Source organism: Copadichromis virginalis, linkage group LG10 (genome assembly GCF_057382275.1).
Source record: "Copadichromis virginalis isolate Kocher_CV1m ecotype Utaka linkage group LG10, C_Virginalis_male_GT1.1, whole genome shotgun sequence".
NCBI classification, from domain to species: Eukaryota; Metazoa; Chordata; class Actinopteri; order Cichliformes; family Cichlidae; genus Copadichromis; species Copadichromis virginalis.
The window spans coordinates 22,468,255-22,495,432 of record NC_140627.1 but is presented as its reverse complement, the minus strand read 5'-3'; the positions used below and the strand labels follow the sequence as shown (position 1 = coordinate 22,495,432).

General features: G+C 40.0%; 2 protein-coding genes across 7 annotated transcripts in view; one reads left to right on the top strand and one right to left on the bottom strand.

Annotated features, from left to right (window-relative positions):
• Window positions 1-269: 269 nt before the first annotated feature.
• LOC146700472 (putative fibroblast growth factor 1) lies at window positions 270-4,965 on the bottom strand. 5 transcript variants are annotated; one of them, XM_085470691.1, is made up of 4 exons: window positions 4,826-4,965; window positions 2,708-2,924; window positions 2,117-2,220; window positions 270-1,605 (listed from the first exon to the last, which is right to left on the bottom strand). In XM_085470691.1, exons 1-4 carry the CDS (start codon window positions 4,865-4,867, stop codon window positions 1,420-1,422), a joined length of 549 nt encoding a protein of 182 aa, XP_085326817.1. In that variant the 5' UTR covers window positions 4,868-4,965; the 3' UTR covers window positions 270-1,419. The 5 variants fall into 5 exon arrangements, with proteins under 5 accessions (XP_085326817.1, XP_085326818.1, XP_085326819.1 ...); XM_085470692.1 differs by lacking the exon at window positions 4,826-4,965 and adding an exon at window positions 3,530-4,063; XM_085470693.1 differs by lacking the exon at window positions 4,826-4,965 and adding an exon at window positions 3,869-4,063.
• A 4,595-nt stretch (window positions 4,966-9,560) lies between these two features.
• The window catches only part of LOC146700471 (rho GTPase-activating protein 26-like), an 85,408-nt gene continuing 67,790 nt past the window's right edge, over window positions 9,561-27,178 (top strand). The window contains exons 1-2 of one of the 2 annotated variants that reach the window (XM_085470689.1): window positions 9,561-9,765; window positions 10,010-10,276. In XM_085470689.1, coding sequence (XP_085326815.1) covers window positions 10,123-10,276 — 154 coding nt within the window. In that variant the 5' untranslated portion in view covers window positions 9,561-9,765; window positions 10,010-10,122. Of the gene's footprint in view, window positions 9,935-10,009; window positions 10,277-27,178 lie in introns of both variants that reach the window. The other variant, XM_085470688.1, reaches the window with a different exon arrangement.

Sequence of the window (27,178 nt, the reverse complement as noted above, 5' to 3'; positions counted from 1 at the left end):
AGTGTAATTATTTGTTGTTATTTTTTATTTGTGTAATTGTAGTACATCAATCAATACGCACCACATTTGCAAGAATCATAGCTTCTAGGTTAAAATGCTTTTTGTCAGTTTTTGAGCAATAACTTGATCATTTGAAGACCTTGAAGACCTTAGTGGATCCATGCCAGATTTTAATGGATCGTTAACACACACCCAAAGAATGACAGGCACACAACCAAACTCCTACCAATAACATATTGCTCCTTGGCAGAGGTAATAACTATCATAAATACAGTAAATCAAAAATAGTATTTATTCATTCATGTATAATAATACAGGCTTAATCATTACATTTAAATAGAGTGAATACAATATGTATTACTTTGTGAAAAGGTGATATAGTTACCTTTTTATTCCTTCACTGTAAGCATACATTATTTAGAAAATGTCTTTTACAATGTTGAGTAGAATTAAATGTTATTAGCAATAAATCTTTATAAATACATATTCATAATAATCTAGGATAAAGTTACAGTAACAGGATTTTAACTCAAAATTAAAAAGGGGGGAATTTACTTGAACTGTGAAGCATTTTACAAAATAAAAGAAAGCTTACGTTATATACCTGCTATACATCGTACATAAACACACTTAATAAAAGCTTCACTCATTTCTCTGACAAAGTTTTCACATCTGCTTTTATAGGTCTGTCAGCCTTCCAACAGTCACACAAATACAGTATATTAATACAATAATAATTCTTAGCAACACAAATTATTTAAGAGCTGCTGTTTTAAAAGGAAGAATTCTGGCTTCACAGTAACACCATATCATCTTTGCTCTCTTGACTCCCTCGATCGACATATTCATTACAAAATGAGGAATTGTTTAGGAAGACTAAATATCTATTGATTGAAATTCAATTATTATTATTAATTCAATCCATATAAGACATTTTTAGATTACTACTGTAAACCTTGAATATCTTTCCTTTCTTAAATTTTGAATTCAATGCCATATTTTTGGTTTTATTCTTTAATTATATTCTTTTTTTGTGCCAGACATTAGTAATGCTAAATACATTTACGTATGTAAATTGCATATTTTTTCCTCCCTGTGGTGTTTCAAATCAGGGTTTAAATTAATCACTTTATATATTTTCTATCTGCAGTGAGATAAAGTATATATGCTATGCACTTACAAAAAAAACTGTGCTGGATATGATCACATATCCATACAATGATCATTTATAAACTGTTCAGTCAAATGTTAAATTTGTGTATGAAGAGCGACATTTAGCCCAGTAAGAGTTTTGCCTCAGCCATTACCAGAAATAACAGATTTTCAGTGACCTCATAATCGTTTGTCAAGTGTAATTTTACACTAATAATGTGCATTTAAACATTTTAGCGAATATACAGTGCCTGCTGACATTTGGCTTTACATGTTGCCTGCAGGCCTTGGCAGGAAAAAAACGGCCTTCTGACCCTGGTGGGTGTCTGGTCCGGCTTTGGGCTGGCCGTTCCTCTTCAAGGCGACGTACCAGTTGTACTTCTGAGAACGATACGTGTTGTGATGGTTCTCTTCATATTTCTCCAGGAAGTAACACTCATCGTTCAGAGCTTGCTGAAGCAAGAAAATGAAAGGGGGGGGGGGAGGGGGGGGATTGATTATATCACCAATATACGGTTAAAGGTAATGCGGGCATTCACAAACAGTAACTGAGCAGGATACAACGAGGAATATTGTAACATACTGAATCACCAAAATAATAATCAACATAACAACCCTCTAAAATAAAGCTTGTCTGATTTATTTTAGACATCCCAGTGACAAATTATTAGTCACAGCAATTTGGTAATTACACTGAAACTTTCCACTGTTTTGCAGTCTAGGTTGTTTTGCACAACCGTTACAAAACTGTAACGATCAGCGAGTTTAAACTTACGCTGAGAAAGGAATGAACAATTGTGTGACTTGATGAAAAAAGAATTGAAACTGTTACATAGAAAGACAAACGGGACCAGTGAGCATTAGTTGCAATCTGTAAGTGTTCAACCTTTCCATCCAAAATTCATTTTTAAGTCAAACTGCAAAAAAAAAAAAAAATATATATATATATATAAACACAACTCACTACTCCACAGAGGCGTCCATTTCTGTTCATAGCCAGATACCTTCCTGTCGCCTCACCTTTGATGACCACCACCCCCGCACTCACAGCCTTCAGCCTCAGGATGTCTGCAACACACATTACACAACACAACACCACAGCGTTATTGCTTTTTTGTTTTTTTCTGTTTTCTTTTCAAAGTTAACTGGACGATCAAATCATGTAAAAACAATGTAACTGTGATATCCCGGCATAAAAGTTTAATAAGTATTTTTCAGGGAAACTAGGCCCTGCTGTCCAAATGTGTACACAGGTTAAGATGCTATTATTGCAAAACCAAATCACTGAGCAGCTTTACCAGCAGCCTAATTATTATTCCTTTAGTGGCAAGATGTCCTCTTTTCCTCATACCCTCATAACCTTTAATCAAAACATCTTAAGTTTACCCATTCTCTTTTGTTTACCATCGTTATAACAATCACGAAGACTTTTAACCTAATGTTGAAACTAAAGTTAAAAGCCTCCCCTTCATATCTTGCACGTAATCTCTGGCTCCTGATTTTGAAATATAACCAGCAATCACAAATCAAACAGTTCTTTTGTTTTTTTCCTCACCATATGTGTCATTTTCTTGCCTCCCACCATTGACGGTTCCATCTGGTAAAATCCTTAGGTGATAGCCTCCATTCATACTGTAGAGCCTGGTCAGTGTCTGGGCTTCCTGCTTGGACAGGTCCAGGGACCCAGGTCCAAAAGGCAGCACTGTAATGTCTCCCTCAGACATCACACAGAGAGTTTGAGGTATGGACGGAGCAGCGTGATGTCCCTGTGTCTGCAACGACAGAGAAGATCCAACGTTTTCACTGTTCACGTCACCTGGACTGCGGCTGAGACACAAGACGAAACAGGAAGGGGAGGACAACGTCGCCTTCATAACATGATTACAGGAAATGCTCCCCTTTCCTACCCTCGCCTAATCACTTTCTCCATCTGCCTGGCTCTCTGTAACTTTCTGTCAGCCTTTTAAGGAACACACTTTATTATGAAGTGATAAAACCATCCAGGGATCAGTTCTGGATGAAGGCCAGGAGGGGCAGCAACATGACCGGACTTGTTTTAGAACTGAGCATCACTTTGATTCTCTTTGGAAAAATAATTTCCAGATGGTGGGTGATGTAATCTTACACCTGAAATCAGTGTGAGGCTAGACAACAAAATAACCAACACATGGACATAACAGCCAAGAGAGAAATTTGTGGTAATTGTTTAACTTCCTTTAAGTAAGTTTTATATTAGCCAGCATAATCTTACAAATAGGTGCAAACACATTAACACTAATCTATCGTTCAGCTGGATTTAACAGACATGTTAACACGTCAACAAATCAGCGACTATCAATATGAGAATTTAGAGCCCAGGCAGCCCTCTTGGTCTTACCCCTGGATTCCCTGCTTCCTCAACAGCTTTTCCAAAAAACAGTCAAGCTCATTTTAAAGCCACACTGTCAGTATAGTTTTTATTTCCTGGATGCTTGAGATCCCAGAGCAGCGGTAGCTGTCATAAAGTCAATCCAGTCCAGAAACAGCAGTGGCAGACCAAGCCAGTGGGGATACTCTAACACGCACAGGTCTTTGTTATCATTTGAAACCGGAGGTATAGCTGCTGAAGAGCCAAGTTAGCCCACATCTGGAATGTCTTGGAAGAAGCAGAGAGAAGAAGGGGAAAAAGAGAGAGAGCGAGGGAAAGTGAAAGCCACAGGAGGAATGTAAGGCCTACCCACTGGCGGTCTGTTTTTCCTAAGAACAAGATCTGGAGGACAGGATTACTGGATATGAGAGCTTGTGCCAGACTGGCTTGGGGACCTTCGGACAGAGCAGCAAGTGGGAATGACGTCAAAAGTCCAACCAATGACCGAGTCAGAGTACAGATGTGTGGGAGGAGAGCTGGAATCTGTGTGTATTTTAGTGTTTATTTCAGTGTAAAGATGAAGAGCATGACGGTGAGCTAAAGTAAAGTTTGGTGAAGGGGGGGGGGGGGGGGGGTGCAATGAAAGCCACAAAAATAAGAGGCTTTCCGTTGACCCTGCAGTGGTCCGAGTAAACAACCTTTAGTTTGCACGTTTCTAGCACCTCTTTTACTTTGAATCACTTGGCAATAGTTCTACATGTGCTTCACAAGAAGTTTTCTCTTATTTCATTTGAATTGGCTTCACTGTAAGTTGTTTTGGCCTTTGACTAACAGATTGTACTGTGTGGTAAAACGGACTGTACCACATACTGTAACCACTCATCTACCACAATATTTCATTATTCTCACGTGCACTCTACTGGTTGTTACCTTGTCTTTAACTCTTTACCCCTTGACTAACACTCTTTTCTGACTGAGCAGTTTCTTTCGTATTTCAGGCCTGCCTATAGAACAAAACAACTAGGTTAGTGACAGTGATCACTAACCTATACATCTACCCTTGGAAAAACCCAGAAGCTGTTCTAACGATCATCAAACCACATCTTTATTGATATATGTATATATATATATATGCAGAAGTATCAAAAAGCAGGGGAAAAGTTATGTTACAGATATGTACACACACAGACCAGACAGTCAAAAAGAAAGCACAAAGAAAGACAAACATTAACTTCATTTTTTGTTATGAAGATCCGTATTTAACTCTGCAGCACTAATTACTAGCCAACTTTATTACCACACAGACAATAAGCCATCTTCACCTACCTGTGACAATGTCATGTGACAGTGCCCCCGTTGAGCCAGCATGTCCTCTTTTTTTCCTCTTAACTGAGGCTTGACTGAAACAAAGTTTTTGGGGCCTCTTGTGCCAAACTGTCTTCCTCCTTTCTCTGCCAGTGAAGTGTCTGGCCTTTATACGGGCTTCTTAAGTATGAATTTGAACTCCATCCACTCCTCCCTCACCTCACCCCCTCTTCTAACAACGTCAGAGGACGCATTTTAACAGGCTAACGTCAGGACTAAAATTACCATCCACGACTGGAGAGGGAGAAGGAGGACAAGCCAGACCCTAGAAATGAGCCAGGCCGCCTGTCTGACTGAGCACTGATACATTCTTGTAGTGGTGTCCTCCTGGAGACACTGGCAGGCAACACAATATAAACATTTATAAGAGACACAAAGGGAATGACTTCAGCTTCCAGAATTAACATAATGCCAGTGCCTTTGGATTCCAAGTTCTGCTTCCCATATTACAGGATAATAGGATTCCATAAAATTCCTGCAAAACATATAATGCTCAGGTATCAAAAGTACGAGTGCATTACATGTATACAGTAAAAGTATGTGGGGTGTAAATGGAGGAATACTGTACTTAAATGAGGCATTAAGGAAAAACAAAGTTGTATTTTCAACAAAATACTTCATATCCAAAACAAAGACTCATTAAAAAAAAACAGAAAGAAGGAAATGTCGAGTTTTGTACCTCCATAATTCCAGCTCTGTAATCTTGAAAAAGAACAGACACACTCTCCTAAAAGGTTAACCAAAAGATATGAGGCTGATTTTTGACTGGCAGTAACACTGAAGCAGCTCTGAGAGGAAAACACATTAAAAAAAAGGAATGTAAGTCCAGAAGATAACACAGAAATGATCGACACCCTCACATTAGCGCTTACACAAGGTTAATGTTGGGAATTTGGGGGGAGTTATAGGAATTTATGATTCAAAATTCTGCAGGACATATTAAAAGCATTTTCCAAAGCCTATAAAAATAGACATTTTTGGATATGCACTGTGATGCGCTGACATTTCTAAAAATGGTGGAAATGGCTTCCAAGACATGGCAATCTCAATATCTATTTTTGCAGCCGTTCACTGTCTTTCCTGCAGCTATGTGAGAATAAACAGTGGCGGTGTGCAGGCTAGGTGATATATTCACACTGACTACTTTGTCCCCGTCTTCTTCTAATGGATTTTTCTCTCCCTAATTCATCATCTGCAGTGCATCTAAAGGTTAAAACCATCACTTTGAAGTCAAGTAATCACGAGGCACAAAACCGTGTCAAGAATGTGCAGAAAAAAAAGAGTGATAACCAAAAACTGAGGAATCTGACCTACTTTTCTCTCACCTGTTCCATCAGCATTGAACTGCTTCTTTTTCTTTGCTTCTATTAACCACAAGATGGCAGAATGGGTTAACCTTAGAGGTGCTTCAGTCTGCAAAAAATCAAGTCTGCTGTTCATGTCCACAGAGCTGACACAGGCATATTTAGAGCATGCACCATTATACTGCATTCTCATTAAACCGGCATTCTCAGTTTTTTATTGGCACAGTATCAGAACAGTGAAAGTAGTATCAAATGCACATTTACACGCTAGCATTTATTGGGTGTTTGTGTGTTTGAGTGTGATCAGCTGGTGAATATCAACTTCAATATTTCCATTCCTGAAACAAATATGCGGCTAATTAGCTTCTTAATGTTGTAGATTGTACACCAGCCTTGCCTGCCAGTGAGATTGTGTGCAGACAGTGTTGTTTGTCAGAGCTTTGACACCAAAAATTGGTGTGAGTGAACCAAAAAACTACAAGCTGCAGATTAAAAAGCTAAAGTCTGATAATTCTCCTTGGGTTCATCTCAGTTCATATTGCATGAATTCATTTTATGGGGCTTTAAAAGGCTAACTGACACTCAGTCATCATATGCTTTTATCTTTGACATGCTGCTGATTAGGTGCCATTAATCTACAAGTATTCTGCCAAAAATTAAATCCCCAATAATGTGTCTGATGCTTGAGGCAGGTTTGTAACAGTGCTTTCTTTTTCTCTAGATAATTCCACCTAAATTCTTGAGTTCCTGGCAGTCTTGGGCTTGTCATCAAAATGCATTTGTTCCAGTTGTCTTATTAAGTGCTATGTTCTCCATTTCAGATACAATTTCTTCCCCTTCAGTTTTTTGTGGTCTATTTTTTCTTGGCGTTATCAGAGAATTATTAAGACCAAATGCTGATCCTAAAGAAAAATCTGTTTCCTGCATCACCTCGTTGTGTGGTGGTTAATTCTGGTTCTTAAACTAGCCTCCTGGATTTTTAAAATTTATACATAAACAACAGGTGACTTCCTGTACATTGCATGTCTGCGTACACCAGACTGTGACAGATGGGGTAATGAGCAAGCGACCAGATGCAGTGCTCTACTCTGACAGAGGAAGTGACACTTCTAAATATGAGCTGTTTTCGCACAATAACCACATGCACTTAGTGTGCATGTATCAGTGACATGAAGTGAGATCTCAGGACAGGAATCAGTGGCGGAAATGCATTAGGCCTCTTCAAGCTTTACCGGATCTGCCGGTAGATCAGTATCAAGCTGATATCAAATAAATACAGAGCAAGTATTGCCAAAGCCAATAGCCTATGTAGGGGAGAACAGTGAGTCATGGTAAGATAAATCACTATTAATTTGAACAATTTTGAACACAAAGATAAATCACTTTCGTTTTTACTTGCCACAGTTATTAGCTAATGCAACAAATCACGCCTTTCCATCAAATATCGATACTATCGATCTATCAGCCCACCCGTAGTGCTCACAGCTAGATCAGATCACTTTAAAACGGATGTTCCCTCTTATCAAAGAGAGTCATACAGTGTAAAAACATATCTAAAACTACCAGTTTAGAGCCATCTGGAACCATATTTATTACAGCCTATTATATATATATATTTTGATGATATGGCGTATTTTTACATTATATTATAAAACATCACAGCTATTTTAATGTGATGCAAACAACTATGGACCAGATTTTCAGAAAAGGCAAACTAGTGCGCTCAGGTGTGGTTGGTTTTATGCGATAAATACAAAAGTCGCAGCCAGTTTTTCCCAGTATCCAGTGCAAAAAATAAGGTATGCTCTTTCACTGCGAAATTAACATTAAATTGGCGTGTCGCAAACGACAGTAACTCAGTTTGCATACTCCTCCCAGAAATACATATACGACAGGGTGAGTCGCAAGGGTTTCCGAGTTCCCACCTCTTACACGTAATGCCCCCTCTCTGTTTATGCAGCCTCTTACCAGTAGAGGGCGCCAGAGGTGATGAGCCTTGGTGGGTACCTCTCCTCTCTACAGAAATTCCCCGCTCTGGTTGAAATGACATCACCGTCTCCTCCCACCAACCAGACTCCGGAGCCGCTGCATACACAGATCGTTTATTCACAAAAAGATGGTTCACTCGATCTTTGACAGGTTTTGACCTGTGGGACGCTTTTAAGCCGAAACATGTTCCGGTCATTGAAATAAAATGAATGAAAAGTATTTCATACATGTGACCCAGTTATTAGTCTTTCATCCCAGAGCGAGCCTACTTTCTGGGAAGCTCCAATTGACATTGTTTTTACCCCACGGGTTAAAGTTCACACCATTCAATAGAAACTTTGAAAATTTAGACAATTAAGCAATTTCGACTCAAAATGTAAACCGTTCTCTTCTTCAAATGTAAAGATATGTCTTCCAATCTTTCAGAAATCCTCATTTTATACAATAGTAACCAAATATTTTTGGCGTTTGAGCTTTTGGAAAAACCAAGAAATTAATAAAGAAAGTAATAAGCTCATCATTTCGGTTTAAAGGTAACTGTTGTGTACCTGATACTCCCTTTATTTTCCTCCATGTACACTGTAGTGGGAAGTGCATAGTATGCTGATTGCCCTAGCTTGTGAAGCACTGTGAGTGACATCATCTCCAGAAAAACAGCCTTTTAATGGGATTACTGATTAGATGACTTGCATTAGCTTTTCATAAATATGATGAATCTAGTGGTAATCAAACACAGCGAATATAACTGCATAGAAACAAACCAAAAGCAGACAACCACTTTGTTGCTTAATTTCATACTTTAATGACATAAACTATTGGCATATAATTTTACATTGCACTAATTATTAACCACACCTGAGATTTGTAAACTAGTGGCACAGGTATGTAGGATGGCAAAGCTGGGGTAGTGGTTGGTGATGTTCAGAAGTGGTCCAGTGGACCGGGATAAAATGCAGTACATACATTTACAGGTCTTAGGAGATCAGATGTGTGTTGACTTTGGTGAGCTATTAACTTTTCTTCCAGTGATTTACTTTCTTTGTTTTTCTGTTTAGAGTGTAACATGCTGACATTGGTTGAAGTATCAAAGGTAGAATGTTGACTTAATAAAATTAAGCCTACCTGCTAAGTATTAATTACTAATTAATTATGAAGGAAGTAGTAATGTGCGAATATTTTCACTGTTTATATGCTGGGTGCTGCTCTTTCCATCTAATTCTAAGAGTTCACTTTTCCAATGCAGTTTCAGGAAACTTGGTCAGAGTGGACCCTCCTTCTTTTATCCCACCCATCTTTGCTCTGGAGAAGCTCACCGCTCGATCCGCCCCTAAATGGTCGAAACTGCCCTCCACGTCGTGCCTTGCCATCTCATTGGTCTAGACAGACGTCAATCAGTGGATTATCCTTGTCGGGGTAGGTTGATTACGGTCTGCGCCGCTGAGCTGAGCGGTGCTGGGAGAAAACAGTGCATTTAAAACCGCCCAGGGAAGACACCGCATTTACGAGCGGAGTTTTGTTTTTTTGCTGCCTCCCTCCTCCTCGGCCCCGTTTCAGTCTGTCCGGTCCAGAATGAGTCGTTCGAGAGGAATGCAGCACCGGCTTACCTGAGCAAGTGGACACCTTTTCTTTGAAATCCATTTCCAGACACTTATTCAGCTCTCTCCCCCCCCCCCCCTTTTGAAATTTAATTTTAATTGGATGTCTTGTTGTGTTACTGCTGCTGCCTTGTGTGTCTGCCTGAGTGTTTTCCTTTGCAATGAAAAACGAGGTTATGTAGGTAGGGATTTCTCTCGGATCCATCTCCGCCCTGTTGTTTTCATGTTGTAATTGGATTTTCTATCATTTACAACAGCAAAAGCAGCACCAGAACAACAGGTTTTCTCCCTCCATCATCATCATCTCGTTCCTCTTTCCTCCTGCTGTCCCAATCGTTTATTCTTTTGCCGGGTGGTGGTGGTGCAGAAGATGGGATTACCTGCCCTGGAATTCAGCGACTGCTACCTGGACAGTCCACAGTTCAGGGAGAGACTCAAGTCTCACGAACTAGAGCTGGACAAAACCAACAAGTTCATCAAAGAGCTGATTAAAGACAGCAAGGCTCTGATCCAGGCTTTGAAAAGTAAGTGGAGGTTGGAAGGGGCGTGAGTGTGTGAGACTGATAAAATGTGTGCGAGGAGGTTGCAGTTGACAGTTATATGTGATGTCCCTAATTATTGAAATAAAGGGGAAAACAGCCAAATCTGGTTCATGTGGGCTTGATAGAATCACAAGGATTGAGAGGTGAGAAGCCCCCAGGTGTGAAAGTCTCAGTTTCATTGGATTCATGTGAAAGGCTTACACTCTGCTTTGTGTGTGTGTGTGTGTGTGTGTGTGTTTTTCTGATAAGGCATGCTGAGAGGCTAGGCGGGTGAATTTGACTGATCACAGTGCATAGTGTCCTCTCATGTTGTCAGCACATTTGTTCCCATTAGCTACATTGTGAGGTGTTTACAGTGAGCGAGGGGGTGTGCACTGTGTTTCATCTACATTGATATCTGCTGCTGTTCATCTGATGGGATTTGAGGCTGTGATATGCTACAAACGTTGGCCTTTAATCTAAAAACAAAAGCCTTTATTTTACATTAAAATTTTTATTGTAGAAAGGCATAAAAATCAGAGTGGGATTGAACGGAATATGACTTTTAGGTGTGGTGGTAAAATATTTTTGTTTCTCTATAGGTCAAACTTAGATCAGCATTACAGGCCAAGTGTGTTTATGCATGCACGGAAATGGGCTCAGTGGTTCTCACACATATTTACAAGAGAAATGATGAGGAATAAGCAAACATTAATGCATGACGTGAACGACAAAGAAGGTTGGAAAATGCATGCTAGTGTATACATTTAATGGCAAGGTTTATCTAATGTGTATTCTTCAAAAGCAAGAAGATATGAATTTGAATAATAGCAAATGTCCAACATTCAAATGTTAATCTTATCATCCTAATCAGGGCAGCTCCTATCACATAACACTGGGTGAACCATGACTACTAACCTTAAACAAAACATTAATGTGTAACTTTTATGCATAACTTTACTTCAGTGAACCACGGTTCAGCTAAGGCTAAGCATAATCCCACCTCCCTAGTAAAAGATTAAACTAATAGTTTTTTCCATGCAAAAATATGAAATCCAAGGCTTTCACTTTTGGTAGGGAGTCACGAGCACCTCAGAGGCTGTGACAGCACTTCCTGCTTCGGTAGTGTAAAGTTCATTCTTGTGCCTACACAGTTTTCATCAGCATGTGCAAAGATAAACAAGTGCCATTAAAGACTTGCTGTGTCTTTAATAGTCCTGTCAGTACTATTCAAGTCTAACTTTTTATTGCGCCTTTTAAGTCTGCATTGATGTAAAGTTCATGACGGGCAGGGCTCAAAATGACGTGCAGTAAGGAGGGAAGATTTGGTGGTCAGTATTACTGTGGTATGTTCTAGAGGCTGGTCCAAATGTCTGCACTGACCAGCATGAAATCTTATTCTGGCATAAACTTTAACAAATGAACACATTCAGAATTTGTGATGTCATGGTTCAACTATACTAAAATTCACAGTTAGCAGCTGTTTTTACTCAGTGTAGTTTGCTTGCATACAGTCTTGAGCCACCCCAGATTTCTTTATATCTTCCTAAGAAAATGGGAAATGGGTGCAGAGATTTCATTGAAACATGTGCAAAGATACATGGAAATCCAGTGTCCAAGGCAAAAACAGAGTTTTTACAATTGTAATGAGCATGACGGTCGATGTCAGGTAAGATCAACTTTAATTCTTTAACACAGCCGGAACTCTCTTAGGTAACATTTCATGTTACCTCAGTCATCTTCATGAATAGTTCTCCAAGCATCTTGAAGGACATTCAAAGCTCGTCTGTGGACGTTGGCTGAATTTTGCTCTCTTCACTGTTGAGATGATCCCACACTGAGGTGAGGGCTCTGGGGAAACCAATCTATGATTGATAGGAAAATAAATCAAAGACCACTGGTTCGTAAGACACGATTTTCAGATGCTGCTCATCTGCTATAGATGTGTATATATTTAGACCTGCCGCTTCTTCTTTTGTCCTCCGCTTGTTTCCTCAATTCTTTTTAAGGACACATTAAACAACGTGCTGTGTTATGCCAGTTTCCCAGTAGCTCTTTGGGAATCCCCTTGTTGGTGCAAAAGCACTGTTTAATGCATGTTCTCTGTAATGGACATTTGTTTTTAGTCTATATCTTTTGACTTATTTCAGGTACCCTATTACGTCCTGATGTACTACGTAGAGGACCTCCTGGGCTTTCCAGTGATATCTCCTGTATTTGGGTTACCTCTTTTAGATCCAAAGAAAAAAACGTTTAATGGGAAGATTCTTTTTTCCTCGGTTCTCAGGAGGATACAGTGCTAAAATTCTTCTGTAATACTACTACTACTACTAATGATGATAATAATAATAATAAAGATAATAATTTATCAACAAAATCATGTTCAAAGTGATCGTGGGCGATCGTGGCTCAAAGAGTTGGCAGTTCGTCTTGTAACCGGAAGGTTGCCGGTTCGAGCCCCGGCTCGGACAGTCTCTGTCGTTGTGTCCTTGGGCAAGACACTTCACCTGCTGCCTACTGGTGATGGCCAGAGGGGCCGATGGCGCGATTATGGCAGCCTCGCTTCTGTCAGTCTGCCCCAGGGCAGCTGTGGCTACAACTGTAGCTTGCCTCCACCAGTGTGTGAATGGGAGAGTGAATGAATAGTGGAATTGTACAGCGCTTTGAGGGCCCCGAAAAGCGCTATATAAAATGCAATCCATTATTAATAAAGTGCTTTGAAATAAGTCACATTGCTTTTGTGTGAAAACGGCGTTAGAGCAAAGTAAGATCAAGACCTTGAAGCATTACAGAGAAAAGCCAGTGTTCTCTGCTGCTGTTATGCATGACAACAATGTGGAGACAGCCAGGACTGTTTGAGGTGTGGGGAAAGAAAAGAAAGAAAAGTAATGAGCAACAACAAACAATAAACACAGAGTAGCTTGGTTACCTGGAGCCAGAGATCCCTGCAGATAGATGGAAGGAAAGGGACAGCGGGAAGGAAAAAGCATGAACTACAAGAGAGAGAAGTAGAGCAGGGCGATATGGGCAAAAATATTTATCACGATATATATTTGAAAATTTGCGATAACGATATAACCGACGATATAATTGATGCGAGACAAAATACAACTCCACAACATTACTAGCGCAAAAAGACAACCTTCCATTTATTTTCACTTAAACAAGAAGCTGGTTTTTATGTACATTAAAGCTTTATAAAAATGTAACAGTGCAAATGCAAATTCCTTGCTGAAAGTTTAACCAAAAGGCATTTCCAGTAGAAATGGGCTGACATATCCTGAGCATAACCATGTATAATATCCACTGAAGTTAAAAAGAGGTGCTCTGCAACATTAAACTGCAGTGTGCAGTACGCATTTTTCGGACCATAAGGTGCACAGGATTATAAGGTACATTAAGCGAAACAAAGCAGTCAGATAAATCAAACTTTATTAAACTCATTCTTCTTGCTTCCTCCACTTCTGTACCATTGATTCATTAATGTTGAATTCTCTGGCAGCGGCTCTATTCCCATGTTGTTGCAGTATATTAATGACTAACCTTGTATTGTGGATGGATTATCTCAGTTGTTCTCCTGACTGAAGTTTGGTCCGTTTACAGCATCCTGCCATGCGATTGCATTTGTCTCTAACCATGAGGAACCTTAACGTTAACTTTTATAAGTGGAAAAGTGTTAGTGTTCGTCCTCCAGCTTCACTGTTTATGTTATGTTAACATAGCTGTGTCGCTAGCGATCACGTAGCACTTCATTATATACCAGCTAGCCCAACTTCAGTAACCCTACAAACGTCACTGCTGTTTAGTTTCCTGTCTTCATTTATGTTGGAAGTGATAGCAGAGCTGTACGTTTGATTTTTTTCAGAAATCTCTCAGTCAGAACATATCATGCTTAGGTAACTAGCGAAACTAGCGAGCTAACTTCCACTAACTTCCTGCTAACTTCTAACTCCGTTAAATGTAATAACTTTTGTTTTCATGGATGCCTGGAAGTTAAACTTTATAGTTACACCTGGTTAAGCAGCAATGCTGATCGTTTTATTAAAGATGAAAGAATTTAGACAGTTTTTAACTCTAAGTGATGCTGCAGTGTTGTTTGACCTGAAGCATACGGAGTTTAGGACCCAGATTACTCCCAGATTTAAGAGCATCTTAGTCTGACAAATATGACAATAACAACGGCCACTTGCATGTTCTGCAAAAAAATGTGCTTTGTTGTGTATCTGACGGACAAACACCAAACCAGTTCCACATCACGGAAGTTGCACTATTTTTACAAACCAATTCTGGTTCATCTGTTTCACTCAACAATCGGCCATGTGCGTATGAAAACAAAGGCACTGCGCATGTGCGTTTTATTCCCATTTTATCGCGATATTTCATTTTCCTATCGTTGCCTAACATTATACCGGTATTACCGTGAACGGTATAATATGGCCCAGCCCTAGAGAGAAGACACAAAAAAACCTGCTTGATGGCGCGAGATGGGTGAGTTCAAAAGCGTCCAGTAAATCAAAAGCTTTTGGGGGTATGTTTTTGAAATTTTCATGGATATTTAGCTCCCAATCAAGTTTAGCCTATCACATCTACAAATGGCAATAAGAATTAGTTCTCAAAAGTTTCTCCGTTTCTGTTTTGTCTAATGAACTGATAAAAGTCGTCGTTTGGAGGTCAAACCTTTACCAATGTTGCTGCTGCAGCGGTATAATGACAAAGTTAACTGTAATTTCATTTGAATTTGATTGTGTGATGGGAAATTAAACTGTTGAGCATTAACAATTTTCATAATACAGGCAGTATTTGACCATTATTCTGGTTTCTAGAAATGATAGAATGTCATGCAAGAATGAATGAAACTATGACTGGCACTCCAGAACTGGATAATACCACAGAGATGAGTTAAGTACTTTGAAAGTGACTCCAAAATTTGGTTTAACCATATGTGAAATCATCTCTTTGGCTAAAGCTTAGTAGATTATTGTATTCAACAACATATTCAGTGGTGTGCCGATGCTAAGATGACCAGTAGTAATGTGTTTAACAAAATCTGTTATGATGGTACTGGAAAAAGTCTTCCAAATTCCTCTGGGGAATGAACCCCAGTTATTGAATTACGAGTTAAGAGGAACTCAGGCATGCTATGGCTGCTTTTGTGCATGACCAAATTGGAAGTTGTGTCACTTGGAGACTGAAACAGAGCTCTGTTTCCTCCTGGGAGATGTTGCTGAAGAACTGTTGATGCAGCAGGAAGATGGCATGTTTGTCCAACGTGTCTTCCATGGGGAAGATCCTCATTGCTCATTAAAGAGAGGGCCAGAGTGCACAAACAGTATATCCATTGCCCGTTTGTTGTCGTGAGCCGAGTTGAACCAGTCTCTGAAGTTGGTCATTGATAAATTGTCAAAAATTCTTGGCTACAACTTAACACCACAAAAGACATCATGATGGACCTTCTTGCTCTGTTAGGTAAATTGTTTGGATTACTTGGCCTCGCTGTTGCAGTACAGAGTGATCCTTGCAGTCAGCAAACCACAAACAGGGATGAAGCTTGAACATGCTTGTTCAAAGTAGTTTATTATTTACACTGTTCAGATAGGACAGAACCTGCAAAGGGCAGATGTTCCACTCTGCTAAATATACCTTTTTTAACAGCAAACTAGCCCAATTCTCTTTCACGACAAAGCGCTGGTCAGCTGATGTGTGGCTACGAAGACAATTCTGCTTTTGTCCAATGTGGGATCCAGAAATCAGACGGCGTGACCTGATTCACTAAGGCCGGGATGAGAGAGGGAGATGCTGTTGCGTGTTCTGTGCCATTGTAGCAGGGTGCTGGCAAATAAAGAGCAAGTCAGCAAATTTTTTGAGTTAATCTTTGTATACCTGCGCTGTGCTGCGTCATGTGCTTTTGAATCCGTTGCAACAGGTCTGTAATATCTAACAGCATGTCAGAGTCCTCTTTGCAGTTACATAAGTAACTGTCTGCGCACACGCACCCCTACCTCCTCGGCTTTTCTGTAAACAGTGAGGGGGATGTGTGACTGTCCCGGGAAGCCCCTAAGGTTTAGCTGGTTACAGTTTGCTGCTGTTTGCCTGGGGTAGCCTGACAGCTTTCACTTGTGTTTTTATTATGACAGTTTTAACCTTGGGCTTACTGTAAAATATGCCTGTTCCTGTCACTTTTTTATTTTCAGTTGAGTAGAGTTCGTCATGTGATGAGACTGGTGAGTTAAACATGTGGGTCCTCTGACCCACATGTTTAACTCACCAGTCTATGTAATGTTTTTGTCAAGGTTCTGTTTCTTTTAACTTTGACAGCAGTTACAGTGAAGCAAAACTGTTTTGCCTGCTATATCCTGAAATCCCCTTTCTGCACAGTCCATTTGTACGCCACCATGCCCACGATATCCACCATGTCAAAAGGTCAATCTGACTGGCACGTTGTGAGGCCTGTAGAAAGGACTTTCTGACTTCTTGCAAACTAAAAGTGTGCTTATGACCATATCTCACTTTTGGCCAGACACAATGTTGGTGATGCTATTTTGGGTGACCAAACAGAAACTGTGGCGGTTTTATATACCTTCCTCTGCTCCAGATATACTCATGTTTAGACTTTATACCTTCTTTTCCAGCAGCATTCATATTGGAAGCCTTGTCAAGCATTTCCTGTAAGAACTGGCTTAATTCCCCCAAACATATAAACGTAGTGGGGGGATTTTACTGTATTTTCTTTTTTGTCCTAGTCAATAAACTTCCACATTAATAAAGTAGAGGTAGAGCAGAACAAAACAGCAAAGCTTAACACTGGACTGGAATGACAATGTCTTTATTTTTTCTGCATTTATTTTTTTATTATTCTTCCCAAATTGTTTTTCATTTTTACAGTCTCCAGATTTGATATGTAATTGCTCATCACATAGTCATCATATTATTTACCAAAAAACGAATGTTGCTTGCAGAGGTGCCATCGCCACTGTTGCAAATTAACAGCAGCTTCATCCTGTTTGAGGGTAACAGACTGGCTTGTGTAGCAATTACAGATGTAGACACATTCAGACCAAAGCCTGTACACATGCAAACGCACACAAACTGTGTTTTAGTATAGACTCTGACAGCCACAAACCCTCACTTGAATAAGTAGTTTTGAAGCGTGCACAAACGTGGGACGTGAGATGAACATGCGCATGAGCAGATGCCCATGTGTGCGCACACGCAGATGTTGATGCGATTGCGTGTGTTAGCCAGATGTCATTTTAGGGTCGACCTAGCTTGTTATTACTGAGGCTGTAGAAATGTTTGGCTCTCTGCTCCACCTCTAACATGACACGGCTCAATCAGCCAAGAAAATCGTAATTACCAGCTAAGCGTTCACTGGAGCTCCAAAGGAAACGAGGCAGCATGCTCAGACGCTTGCATGACAGCAACATGTGATTTTTGCAATGTTTTCAGCTAAAAGTGTGTCTCAAGATTCAGAGTTGTGACTTCTATTATCTGTTGTGATACTTGATCATTTTTTGTTTCACATCTTAAATGTGTAAATATAACTCAGTGATTTAGTTCTGGTATTAACACTATTGATTGAAAACATACTATGCAAGTGTTTTGATTTGTAATAGCCTTATCTTGGTTCTTGTGATAAGCTAAAAGGTCTAGTTGTTTTTGGAACCTGTCTAAGACACATAATGAGAAAACTGCTGTAATTATTGTAACCAGTTAAAGACAAAGGACCTGTATTGAACCTAACATGACCACCCCAACAATTCACCATTGCTTTTACCCAATACTGTTTCACAGTTATAACTGCTGTTTATGTTTCAGTTATTTAAACAATGCTTCAGCCTGTAATTATATTCCAGTTTGGAGTCTCAGAGCTCAATTGTGACAATTTTTAAACAATCTGGCCATAGTCTTTGTAGATTAGCCACTAATGTGTGTTTTGGTTTGATTTATTTATTTTTTTTGGCCCAAGCCCCACAGGTTGTTTTTCTTTCTAGGTACTATCCCAACTTTCTCTCTGTGTTAGACCTCAGTCACATAATCCTGGGGATCAGTCAACGACTCCCTGTCCACCAATGGTCACAAGTGAAATGTGTCGAGTGAGTGAGGGCTCTCGCTGGGTGAACCTGGGTGTAAGGGTGCTACACCAAAAACCTCCTGATGATTGATTTTGTTGGTAGCAGATTGTTTTAGTGGATGTCACAGATTCATCAGCAAACAATTTACTTGCCAAGCAGTACTGAAACTTGGAAAAAGTGTGCTGCTAGCCAGAAATGGAGAGTGTGTCTTCAAAATCTAACTTCTACCTTATTACAGCCACTAACACACTTGAAAAGATGAGGCTTTTACTTTGGAAGAAAATAGTCTCGGTTTCTGGTTTTCACACTTCCTACATCCACTCTACAAGCACTTGGTGACTGCTTGTAGATGAATTGCATGAATTTGTATTGTGCCCAATGCAAACTACAGGCGATCACAGCAGTCTGCTAGTGACATCACCATATACCTCTTTTTGTGAACACTTTTCTCTACAGACCAGTGATCACCAGGAGGTCAACGACTGGTCTCTAGACCTGTGTGACTGAGGCCTTCACTTGGATATGTTCTAGCCTCCCCTTGAACCCTATACTGGTTCCAGTGGTAAATGGACTGAGTCTTATATAGTACTTTTTTACTTGAGCACTCAAAACGTTTTATACAACATGCCTTATTCACCCATTCACACATCAGAGAGTTACTTGTGGTATCTTGCCGAAGGATGAAGCATGAAGAATGGAGCAGCCAATCAGCCACTGAACCACCAACCTTGCATTCAGTAGATGACCTACTCTACCTACTGATCGATAGCCATCCTGTAAGGCCACACATTATGTATGTGGTTACTGTATATAATAAGACAAATTATAACACCCACAGTTTTTTGTGAATTGAGTAGAAAGCAGCTTGCTGATGTATTATAACAGCAAGCCCCCCAACAAAAAGCTCAACGCTCTTAGAATATTTTCTGGTGACTACTCAGTGTGTATATAACTGTTTTAGTCTGATGGTTTATGAATATGATATGTTAAAATCAGACTGTCGTGCAGGCGTGGATGTGCAGAAAAGGACAGCATGACATCCATACAGATAATGTTCCTTAACCATGCATGCCAGGTTGCACATGTTGAGAATATGGACATAGTGCATTCTTTAAGTATGAGGTCTGTGTGTAATATACATGTTGTTTAGTTGGATTTACACTTTTGATGAGATGTTGCTACCAGACGGATGATAAAGATGCCAGGAGGACAAACTGTGCTCCTTTACAACCCAGAAACGAGGGACAAAGAAGTGAATCGTGTTTGATTTTCATGTGATTTTCAATCACTAAGTAACTGAGAATTTTAAAATTTTGTTGGAGTGTAAGGAAAGTTCAGGCATCTGCATAAGTTGGTGTAGCTATGGCTTTACAAGGACCCCTGTCTCTGTTGTAGTTTGGACACAAATGGCTGAATAGTAAAATTTTTGATGACCACAGTATTTTAACTGTGATTGTTATAATGTGCAGACCAGGTTTAGCCAGTAAAACAATGCCAGAGCTGGGTCTGTAGAAGAAATAGTTGATGGCTAAATTTTATTAAAGTAAATTTACTCCCTAAGAATTACAGCTACACGGACATGTTGTAGTAAACCTGTAATGCTTCCTGGCTGCAAAAATATAGTGTGTGCATATATTAAAGGCTAACTAAAATCACAAGCATATTGTTCAGGCATGTGTGCTTAGCTGCATGCTGTCTGTTACTGGTTTAAAAACAGGCTTTCCACCCATTAGGGCCATCTTGATAATGGCTTTCTTTTCAAGCATTTACTCTGACTTCAAATTGACCTTTAACTGTCATTGGCAACCTCACAAATAGGCTGCTGGCTAAGTGAATGTGTAAATGTCCCAGAGGAGAAGAAGAAGAAGAAGAAGCAGGAGTTCCCTGAAGCTCTGAGACCGCCTGTTAATGGCGGGAATATTATGCTTCTACTCCATGTGGCTGTTCTGTATAAAAAGCCTTTTAGCCAGCAGTCTGTGTAGTGACAGAGCCAATTCAGCTCCCACTGTGATGCTGTTGCATTTGGTGCCACACCCCTCTGGTTCTTTAACACCGGCACGCTATGTAAAATCACACACTTTGGTGCCATCGCGCTGGCTTGGTGTGTTTAAGTGTAAACATGCAATTGCGCTGTAAAGCTAGCTGTTCTTAAAGGTAAAATCTGTGAGTGGAAAAGGCTTCATTCTTCTTCTCACATTACCTTCTTTCTTTTTTCCGTAGCCACCCACTGTGTTCTTGGTTAGTAACAACAGGGGTAATGGCGGTTATTCAGTAGTTCAGCTGTCAACTATTCTGATGGATGAGGGTTATACGCACACACAAGTGCACACCACACCATAACTAATTCTCAATTATGGCACGACTGAACCTTTCTTTCTTTCTTCTTCTTTTTAACATCCAGAGCAAAAGAAGAGTTTGTGCTGGGAGGCAAATGAAAGAACCAGTACGTAAGGAGGAAAGGAGGTGGGGGGTGCGGTTGTGTTTCACACTGTTTAAAAGCTAACATGACCTTTTTTTTTTTTTCTTTCAAAAGTGTCTATAGAGGAGCCTCTGGCTTGGTGAAACAAAAGAGTAGAAAAAGAAATGTGTGAAAAAGAGTAAAAAATGGAGACAGAAAAGAGAGGCGTTTCACTCCTCTGCATATGTCGCATAAGAACAAAGATGATACAGTTACGTGTGCATGCATGCAGTTATATTCTAACTGTGCACCCTGTACATCGTGTGTGTTTCCTATTAGAGGCACATTTCTGCTTGCAGAAGATTTGTATGCATACAGTAAACGTGTGTGTGTGTGTGTGTGTTTCCACCGTAGCACAGCACAGTGGGGGCTGGGGGTCTTCCTCTATCTGTGACGTAGCATGGATGAAAAGGAAATTAGGGCACGACACAGCCCTGCTATTTTGCTATTGTTGTCTTGCATTGACGCTGGATGGAGACAGTCTGAGACACACACATGCATACACATTTGTACACACAAGAAGAAATTTAAAGGTTGTGTAAATTAAAAAAAATGTCTAGTGGGTATGATGTATGTAAGGCAAAAAGGATTTCATAATCTCTATCTTTTTGTCAGACCAGCGGTCATTGCTTCATAATTGTGAAGCAATAATTGTGGTCAGTAATTTGTGATGGATATGTTTTAATGCGCACGAAAAGATATCCATCTCACATTGTGTATTTATTGCACATTAGCATTGAACTAGCATAATGATGATTAGCATAATCATGATGAAGGAACTGACCTCCCAGTCCATTTTTTCCTTCAGTGGGCTGGTTTCAGTCATTATGCAAATGTACTGTTTATAAGATTTGGGGAAACCTGCAGTAGGGCTGGGCGATATGACCCAAAATTCATATCTCGATATTTTTTAGCTGGATGGCGATATAAGATATATCTCGATATATTTTTTTAAAGCCATAAAGTAAGAACAAGAAGAGAGTTCTTAGTCAAAGCTGTGTCCCAGATGTCACACAGGCACTTTTATTAACATAGAGCAGATGTACATAAAATTTACTCAAAAATAAATTATAAGCATTTATTAAATAATAATGCTCCATAAATAAAAGAAAACAATGTTGTTTTTGTGCATAACAAAAAGCTCACAATTGTGCAGTTAAAATGTAAACTAAAAGACGCTGAGCATAGTAACAAAGACAGATTTCACAGCTGCTCTGTTCCCAACTTGTACTGCGTGACTGACAGCCTGGAGTTTGAAATCCGCTTCGCAACCACGTCTCTTAACAGGTGCCATTTATGGTCCTTATACACAGTAGGGTAATATTACGTTGAAGCACAGTACGTATCACTCCGCGAGGCTCAGCCGTAATGCTCCGACAATCCATCAAGCGGTGCAGCTCCGTAGCTTACCAAAGTCGTACTAAAACATTTTTTGACAGATTGCTGAGCGCCGTGTTCCACATAAAATCGGTTCGCGGCCATCAAGCACAACCAGAATTCATACATAAGGCGCGCTGTCAACTTTTGAGAAAATGAAAGGATTTTAGTCCGTGCAGCACCTCTGGGCTGCATGGCGTTAGCGTGGTTAGCTCGTTAGCGTGGTTAGCTAGCTAACACATTGACGCCGTCCAGCCCCACGCACGGGGCGATGCGCAGTAACTCGTTAACGGAGATTTGCCGTGTCCATCTTGTCGCTTCCTGCAGGTGAAGCGATGGGGGAGGAGGGGGAGTTGTGTTCAGTGAAAGAGAGGCGAGGCCGAGTAACGTTGCGTAAAGACGAAAGTGGACGAAAGAGAGGCAAACTTGCGGCTCCACAAGTATAATTATAACGTAACATAGACTATATCGATATAAAGGATATTGTCAGATCTTATATCTCGTATAAAAATATATCGATATTTTTTAAAAACTCGATATATCGCCCAGCTCTAACCTGCAGTCAGCTGAGACTGAAGAAGTCACTTGGATGAGTGACGAAACGTTTCTCCCACTGAAAACGCTACAACCAGATGAACAGAATCAACTTTTGGAGAAGCATTCATGTTGCAGTATAATAAATATCCTCATTAAAAATCTAGTAGGGTCGTATCAGGTCATTTAAATGTAAAATGGTAAATGGCCTATATTTGTATAGTGCTTTACTAGTCCCTAAGGGACCCCAAAGCGCTTTACACATCCAGTTATCCACCCATTCACACACAGGTGATGGCAGCTACATTGTAGCCACAGCCACCCTGGGGCGCACTGACAGAGGCGAGGCTGCCAAACACTGGCGCCACCGGGCCCTCTGACCACCACCAGTAGGCAACGGGTGAAGTGTCTTGCCCAAGGACACAACGACTGAGACTGTCCAAACCGGGGCTCGAACCGGCAACCTTCTGATTAGAAGGCGAACTCCCAACTCTTGAGCAACGATCGCCCCGCAATCGTGACAAAGACAAGCGATTTGAAGCAGAAATGGCTTGTTTATCTATATCAGTTTTAAATTGGCGTTACTACTGCTGCCCTGTCATCTGATTAATTGAAACTTTGACGTGGAGTATTTGGATTCAGAATCAATTAGAATCCGAATACTTGTCCAGTATTCAAGCTGGACGAAGGCTTGTAAATATTTTAGCTTATGGTTATTCAGTTACATTGCTTGGCAGCAATACAGTAACTCAACCCCTCGATGTAGTGAGTACTTGTGTGTTGTGATAATTCTGACTTTTTGTTTTTGGTTCATCTTCCACGTCCAGTATAGGCTCAATAGATGCATACAGATCAGGATGACATATTTCCTTTTGTCTCTGTGGTTGCGTCTACTCGCAAATTCACACATTTGACCATATATTAATGTAGAGGCAGTCTTCACGAGGTGTGAAGCATGCATAAAAATAAAAATGCCGTTTCTCTTTTTCGTTATCTGTTCCTTGCCCTGTTAAACCTAAAATGATTCAGTAAGAATTTATAGTCACAATGTAGAGATACAAAGAGAAGTCACTCAAGGAACTGAAAAAGGAACTGCAAAGCAACAAGTTCGTTTGTTGCTCTCATGCCATGGTTAGAAATGCACAAAACCCATCATGAATTAATTATAGTTGATCGTTCATGAAACTGTAAAGAGGAAGTGGGATTTGCACATAAATGTAAATTTAAAAAAAGCTTACAACTCTTGCACTCCTCACAACCCATACATCATTCTCTGACACGTACAGTGAGTTAATTGCAGAACCGATGCATGTGGTGAGTGTTTGCATATGCATGAAGTCATGTGTGTCAATGATAGAGGCTCCCTGTCTGCTTAGCCACAAAGTTGCTGTTTTGTTTACGGGAACTACTGAAATAATTTAAAGGCATCTTGCACTACTTTAACCTAAATAAACCTAACCATTGCTGCGAAATACTGTATAAGTTCTTCTTTTTTTCTCCCTTTTTGCAACATACTTTGACTGAAATACACTTAAAACCAAGTTGTACAACCTATTGTTACTCTGCTAAATGAGTTGGTTACACTGTTTGTAATCCCCTGAAGCTCATCTTCTCTTCTTTCCAAAACCTTTTGAATTTTCTTTCTTGCACAAACAGTAAAGGTGTTCTGGTCATTTAAAAAGGGCTTGTATGAGGGGTTTTAATCACGGTGGTGGGACGGTGATGATTTAGGTTTGTTTTACAGCCACAGGACCTGGACCCTGACAATGAGTCAACCATGAACTCCTGTGTATATAAGACTGTCAGATAGCTAAAGCGTTGCCAAAACTGGACAATGATCCCAACAAAACAGCTGACAAAGAAAAGAATCAAGGTGATACATTGTCCCAAAGTCCAAATCTCAACCAGATTGAGAATATTTATTTATGCATCTCAAACTTTAAGTGATGTTTCAAAAAAAGAGTGAGACTCAACCTTTTGAGAGACTCGTGAAAGTCATAAACAGTAGCTGCTGCTGGTGTTTTATAAGCTGCTGAATCATGTGGTATGCTTTCATGGTGTACACGAAAGTACATGGTGGGTTACTGTCATGTTTTTGTTTTTACATGACATATTGTCATTATGTATGTAGTATTCAGTAATTCTTGCTTTCATAAACAAAATACTTACTTGGGAAAGCAAAACTGATATTTTTTCTTTGCTATTTAAGTTTTAATATTAAAGTGCAGGAAAATATGGGGGAATAAAATGTGTAGAGCACTTACAACTTTTTGCTGACTCCTGACTATACTTTGGATCTTTACAGCTGCATGGAGGAAATGCCATTTTAACAAGTGAAAGCGATATGTTCATTAACCTTAGGACTCGTTTCTCTGTGTAAAGCAAATGAATCCAGCTGCCATTAGTGGAAAACTCACTTGCAATCCAATAAAAACCAACTTGATTAAAGAACGTTTTTGAATTTGGCTTCAGTTTCTTCATGCTTCTGCAGGTGTAGTAGCAGTCTGCCTTTTTCTCCCTTAAAGGCAGTAAGCTATCTATCAACTTTAAGAAAAATGCTGCTTAAAGGGTAAACGTGATGTGTACATTTAACCGGCTCTACATTCACGTTTTCACATTGGTGTACTCTAAAGATCATAAAACACCCGGAATCGAGCAGGAAGTGAGAAGGGAAGCTGAACTCTCAGGAATGCTCTTTTACTTTCTGTACTCGGATAACTGATTGCTGCTGTTCGGTCATAAAAGAGACAGCTGCATTTTTCACAGCTGTTTAAAAATTTACTTTTACTGCAAGAGGTTACGGGAGCAAATTGTTTAATTGCAACTATCGAAGGTGATGTTGGTGAATGGCTGTACCTGACAACCCACCTTTCTGAGTGATGTTGCACATTTAGCGAAAGGATTCATGTTGAACCAGGATTTTTATAGTCAATTTACACCCTGCAAAACTGTTAACATACCACTGGCTACAAGTCTGAAGACTTTACTGAGAATTTTAATAAAGAAACACCTTAGAAATGTCATCCGTGCGAGTGTGCTGGGTCTGGCTCTCTATAAAGTGTCACGTGTGAAGGTTAGGTTGGAAAATGTGCTTCAGTGCAGTAATTCCCAGATACTTAAGTTATGGAGTAATAGTAATGGGTATCTGCGACCCTAAAGGAATGTAACATGGTGGAATTTAGTGAGATTTATTTACCCCCAGCAAACCTCTTTAAAGTCAATTTGCAGTTTAAGGTTTTTATTTCTTAGCCTGGAGAGCTGAACCGTCATATCCAAATTCACCATGTCTGTGATAATGTCCTTTAAACTCTCAGCCTGCGGTGGAGAAAAGGTGTTGCTCACAGTTGATACACCTTTCAAAGAGGAACCTCAGGCCTCTGTAGCCGATGCCCAGACTTGCATATTCAGCAGGATGGTGTTTTTTTTTTTAACCTTCTGACATATTAAGATCTGTCTGGGAACACTTGCAGAAGCAAGAAGACAGATGTGGCTTAAATGAGATAAATGCACAAATGCATCAACACACACGCCTTCTCTTGCTGACACATGTTGTTAATAAAACCGTCTATTTTGCCTTCACATCAAAGCCCTTGAAATGAGTCAGAACAAAAGGAGAGAGGAGCCTTTGTTGCATGTCACAGCTGGAGTGTGGTTGGACTCTGTCCTCTCTTTCCAGGGAACTGTGAGTCTGGAGGTTGTGAGGTTAAAGCAGGTGGTTGCCGTGTCCAGAAGTGCAGATGCTGCCTTTCATACAGGAGAGAACGCTTCCTCTTTCTCGTGTGTAATGTGGAGTCTTTTTCAGGTTAATCGAGTTTCGGTTGAAAGCCTTTTTGCAGGGAGTTTGGTATCCAGCTGCCGCCGTAATTTGAGATCAGTGGTTGTATTTTAATAGTTGCTAAAGTATTACTTACTGAACGAGGTGTAAATCCGACTGACTTTTTCATTTCGTGGCCACATCTTACTAAAACTGAGAAGTGAATCTTTTCCACAAAAATGGTTTTAATATATCACAATGCAACACAGCCTCAGAAAGCATTGGTGAAACTGTGTCTCCTCCTCTCTGTTATTCCTGTCATTCCAGTATGAATGTGGCAAGCTGGGGCATGTGTCTGAAGCTGTAAAAAGACATCTCTACTGCAGATACTCTAAGTGATCTACAAGATGACAGAAAGCCTTGAGGGGGGCATGCCAAGATAAGATAACTGTTGAATTAGTGAAGATTGTCTTTCCAAAACTCTTTGAGGGGAGACCCTAAAACTTGTGGGATTTCTCCTCCTGAGCTCTTATTGTTTTAACCTAAATTCTATCTGTTTCACATTTCACTAGGTTTTATGCTTATGATGTATGACTGCACTTCTCCGAAAGGCTGATATTTCATTTTGGCCTATTTTTATGGAATGGCGAATTCAGAATTCAAACTCTTCAACTTTGTATCCTCAGTGACTTCCTTACTAGCGCTGAAAT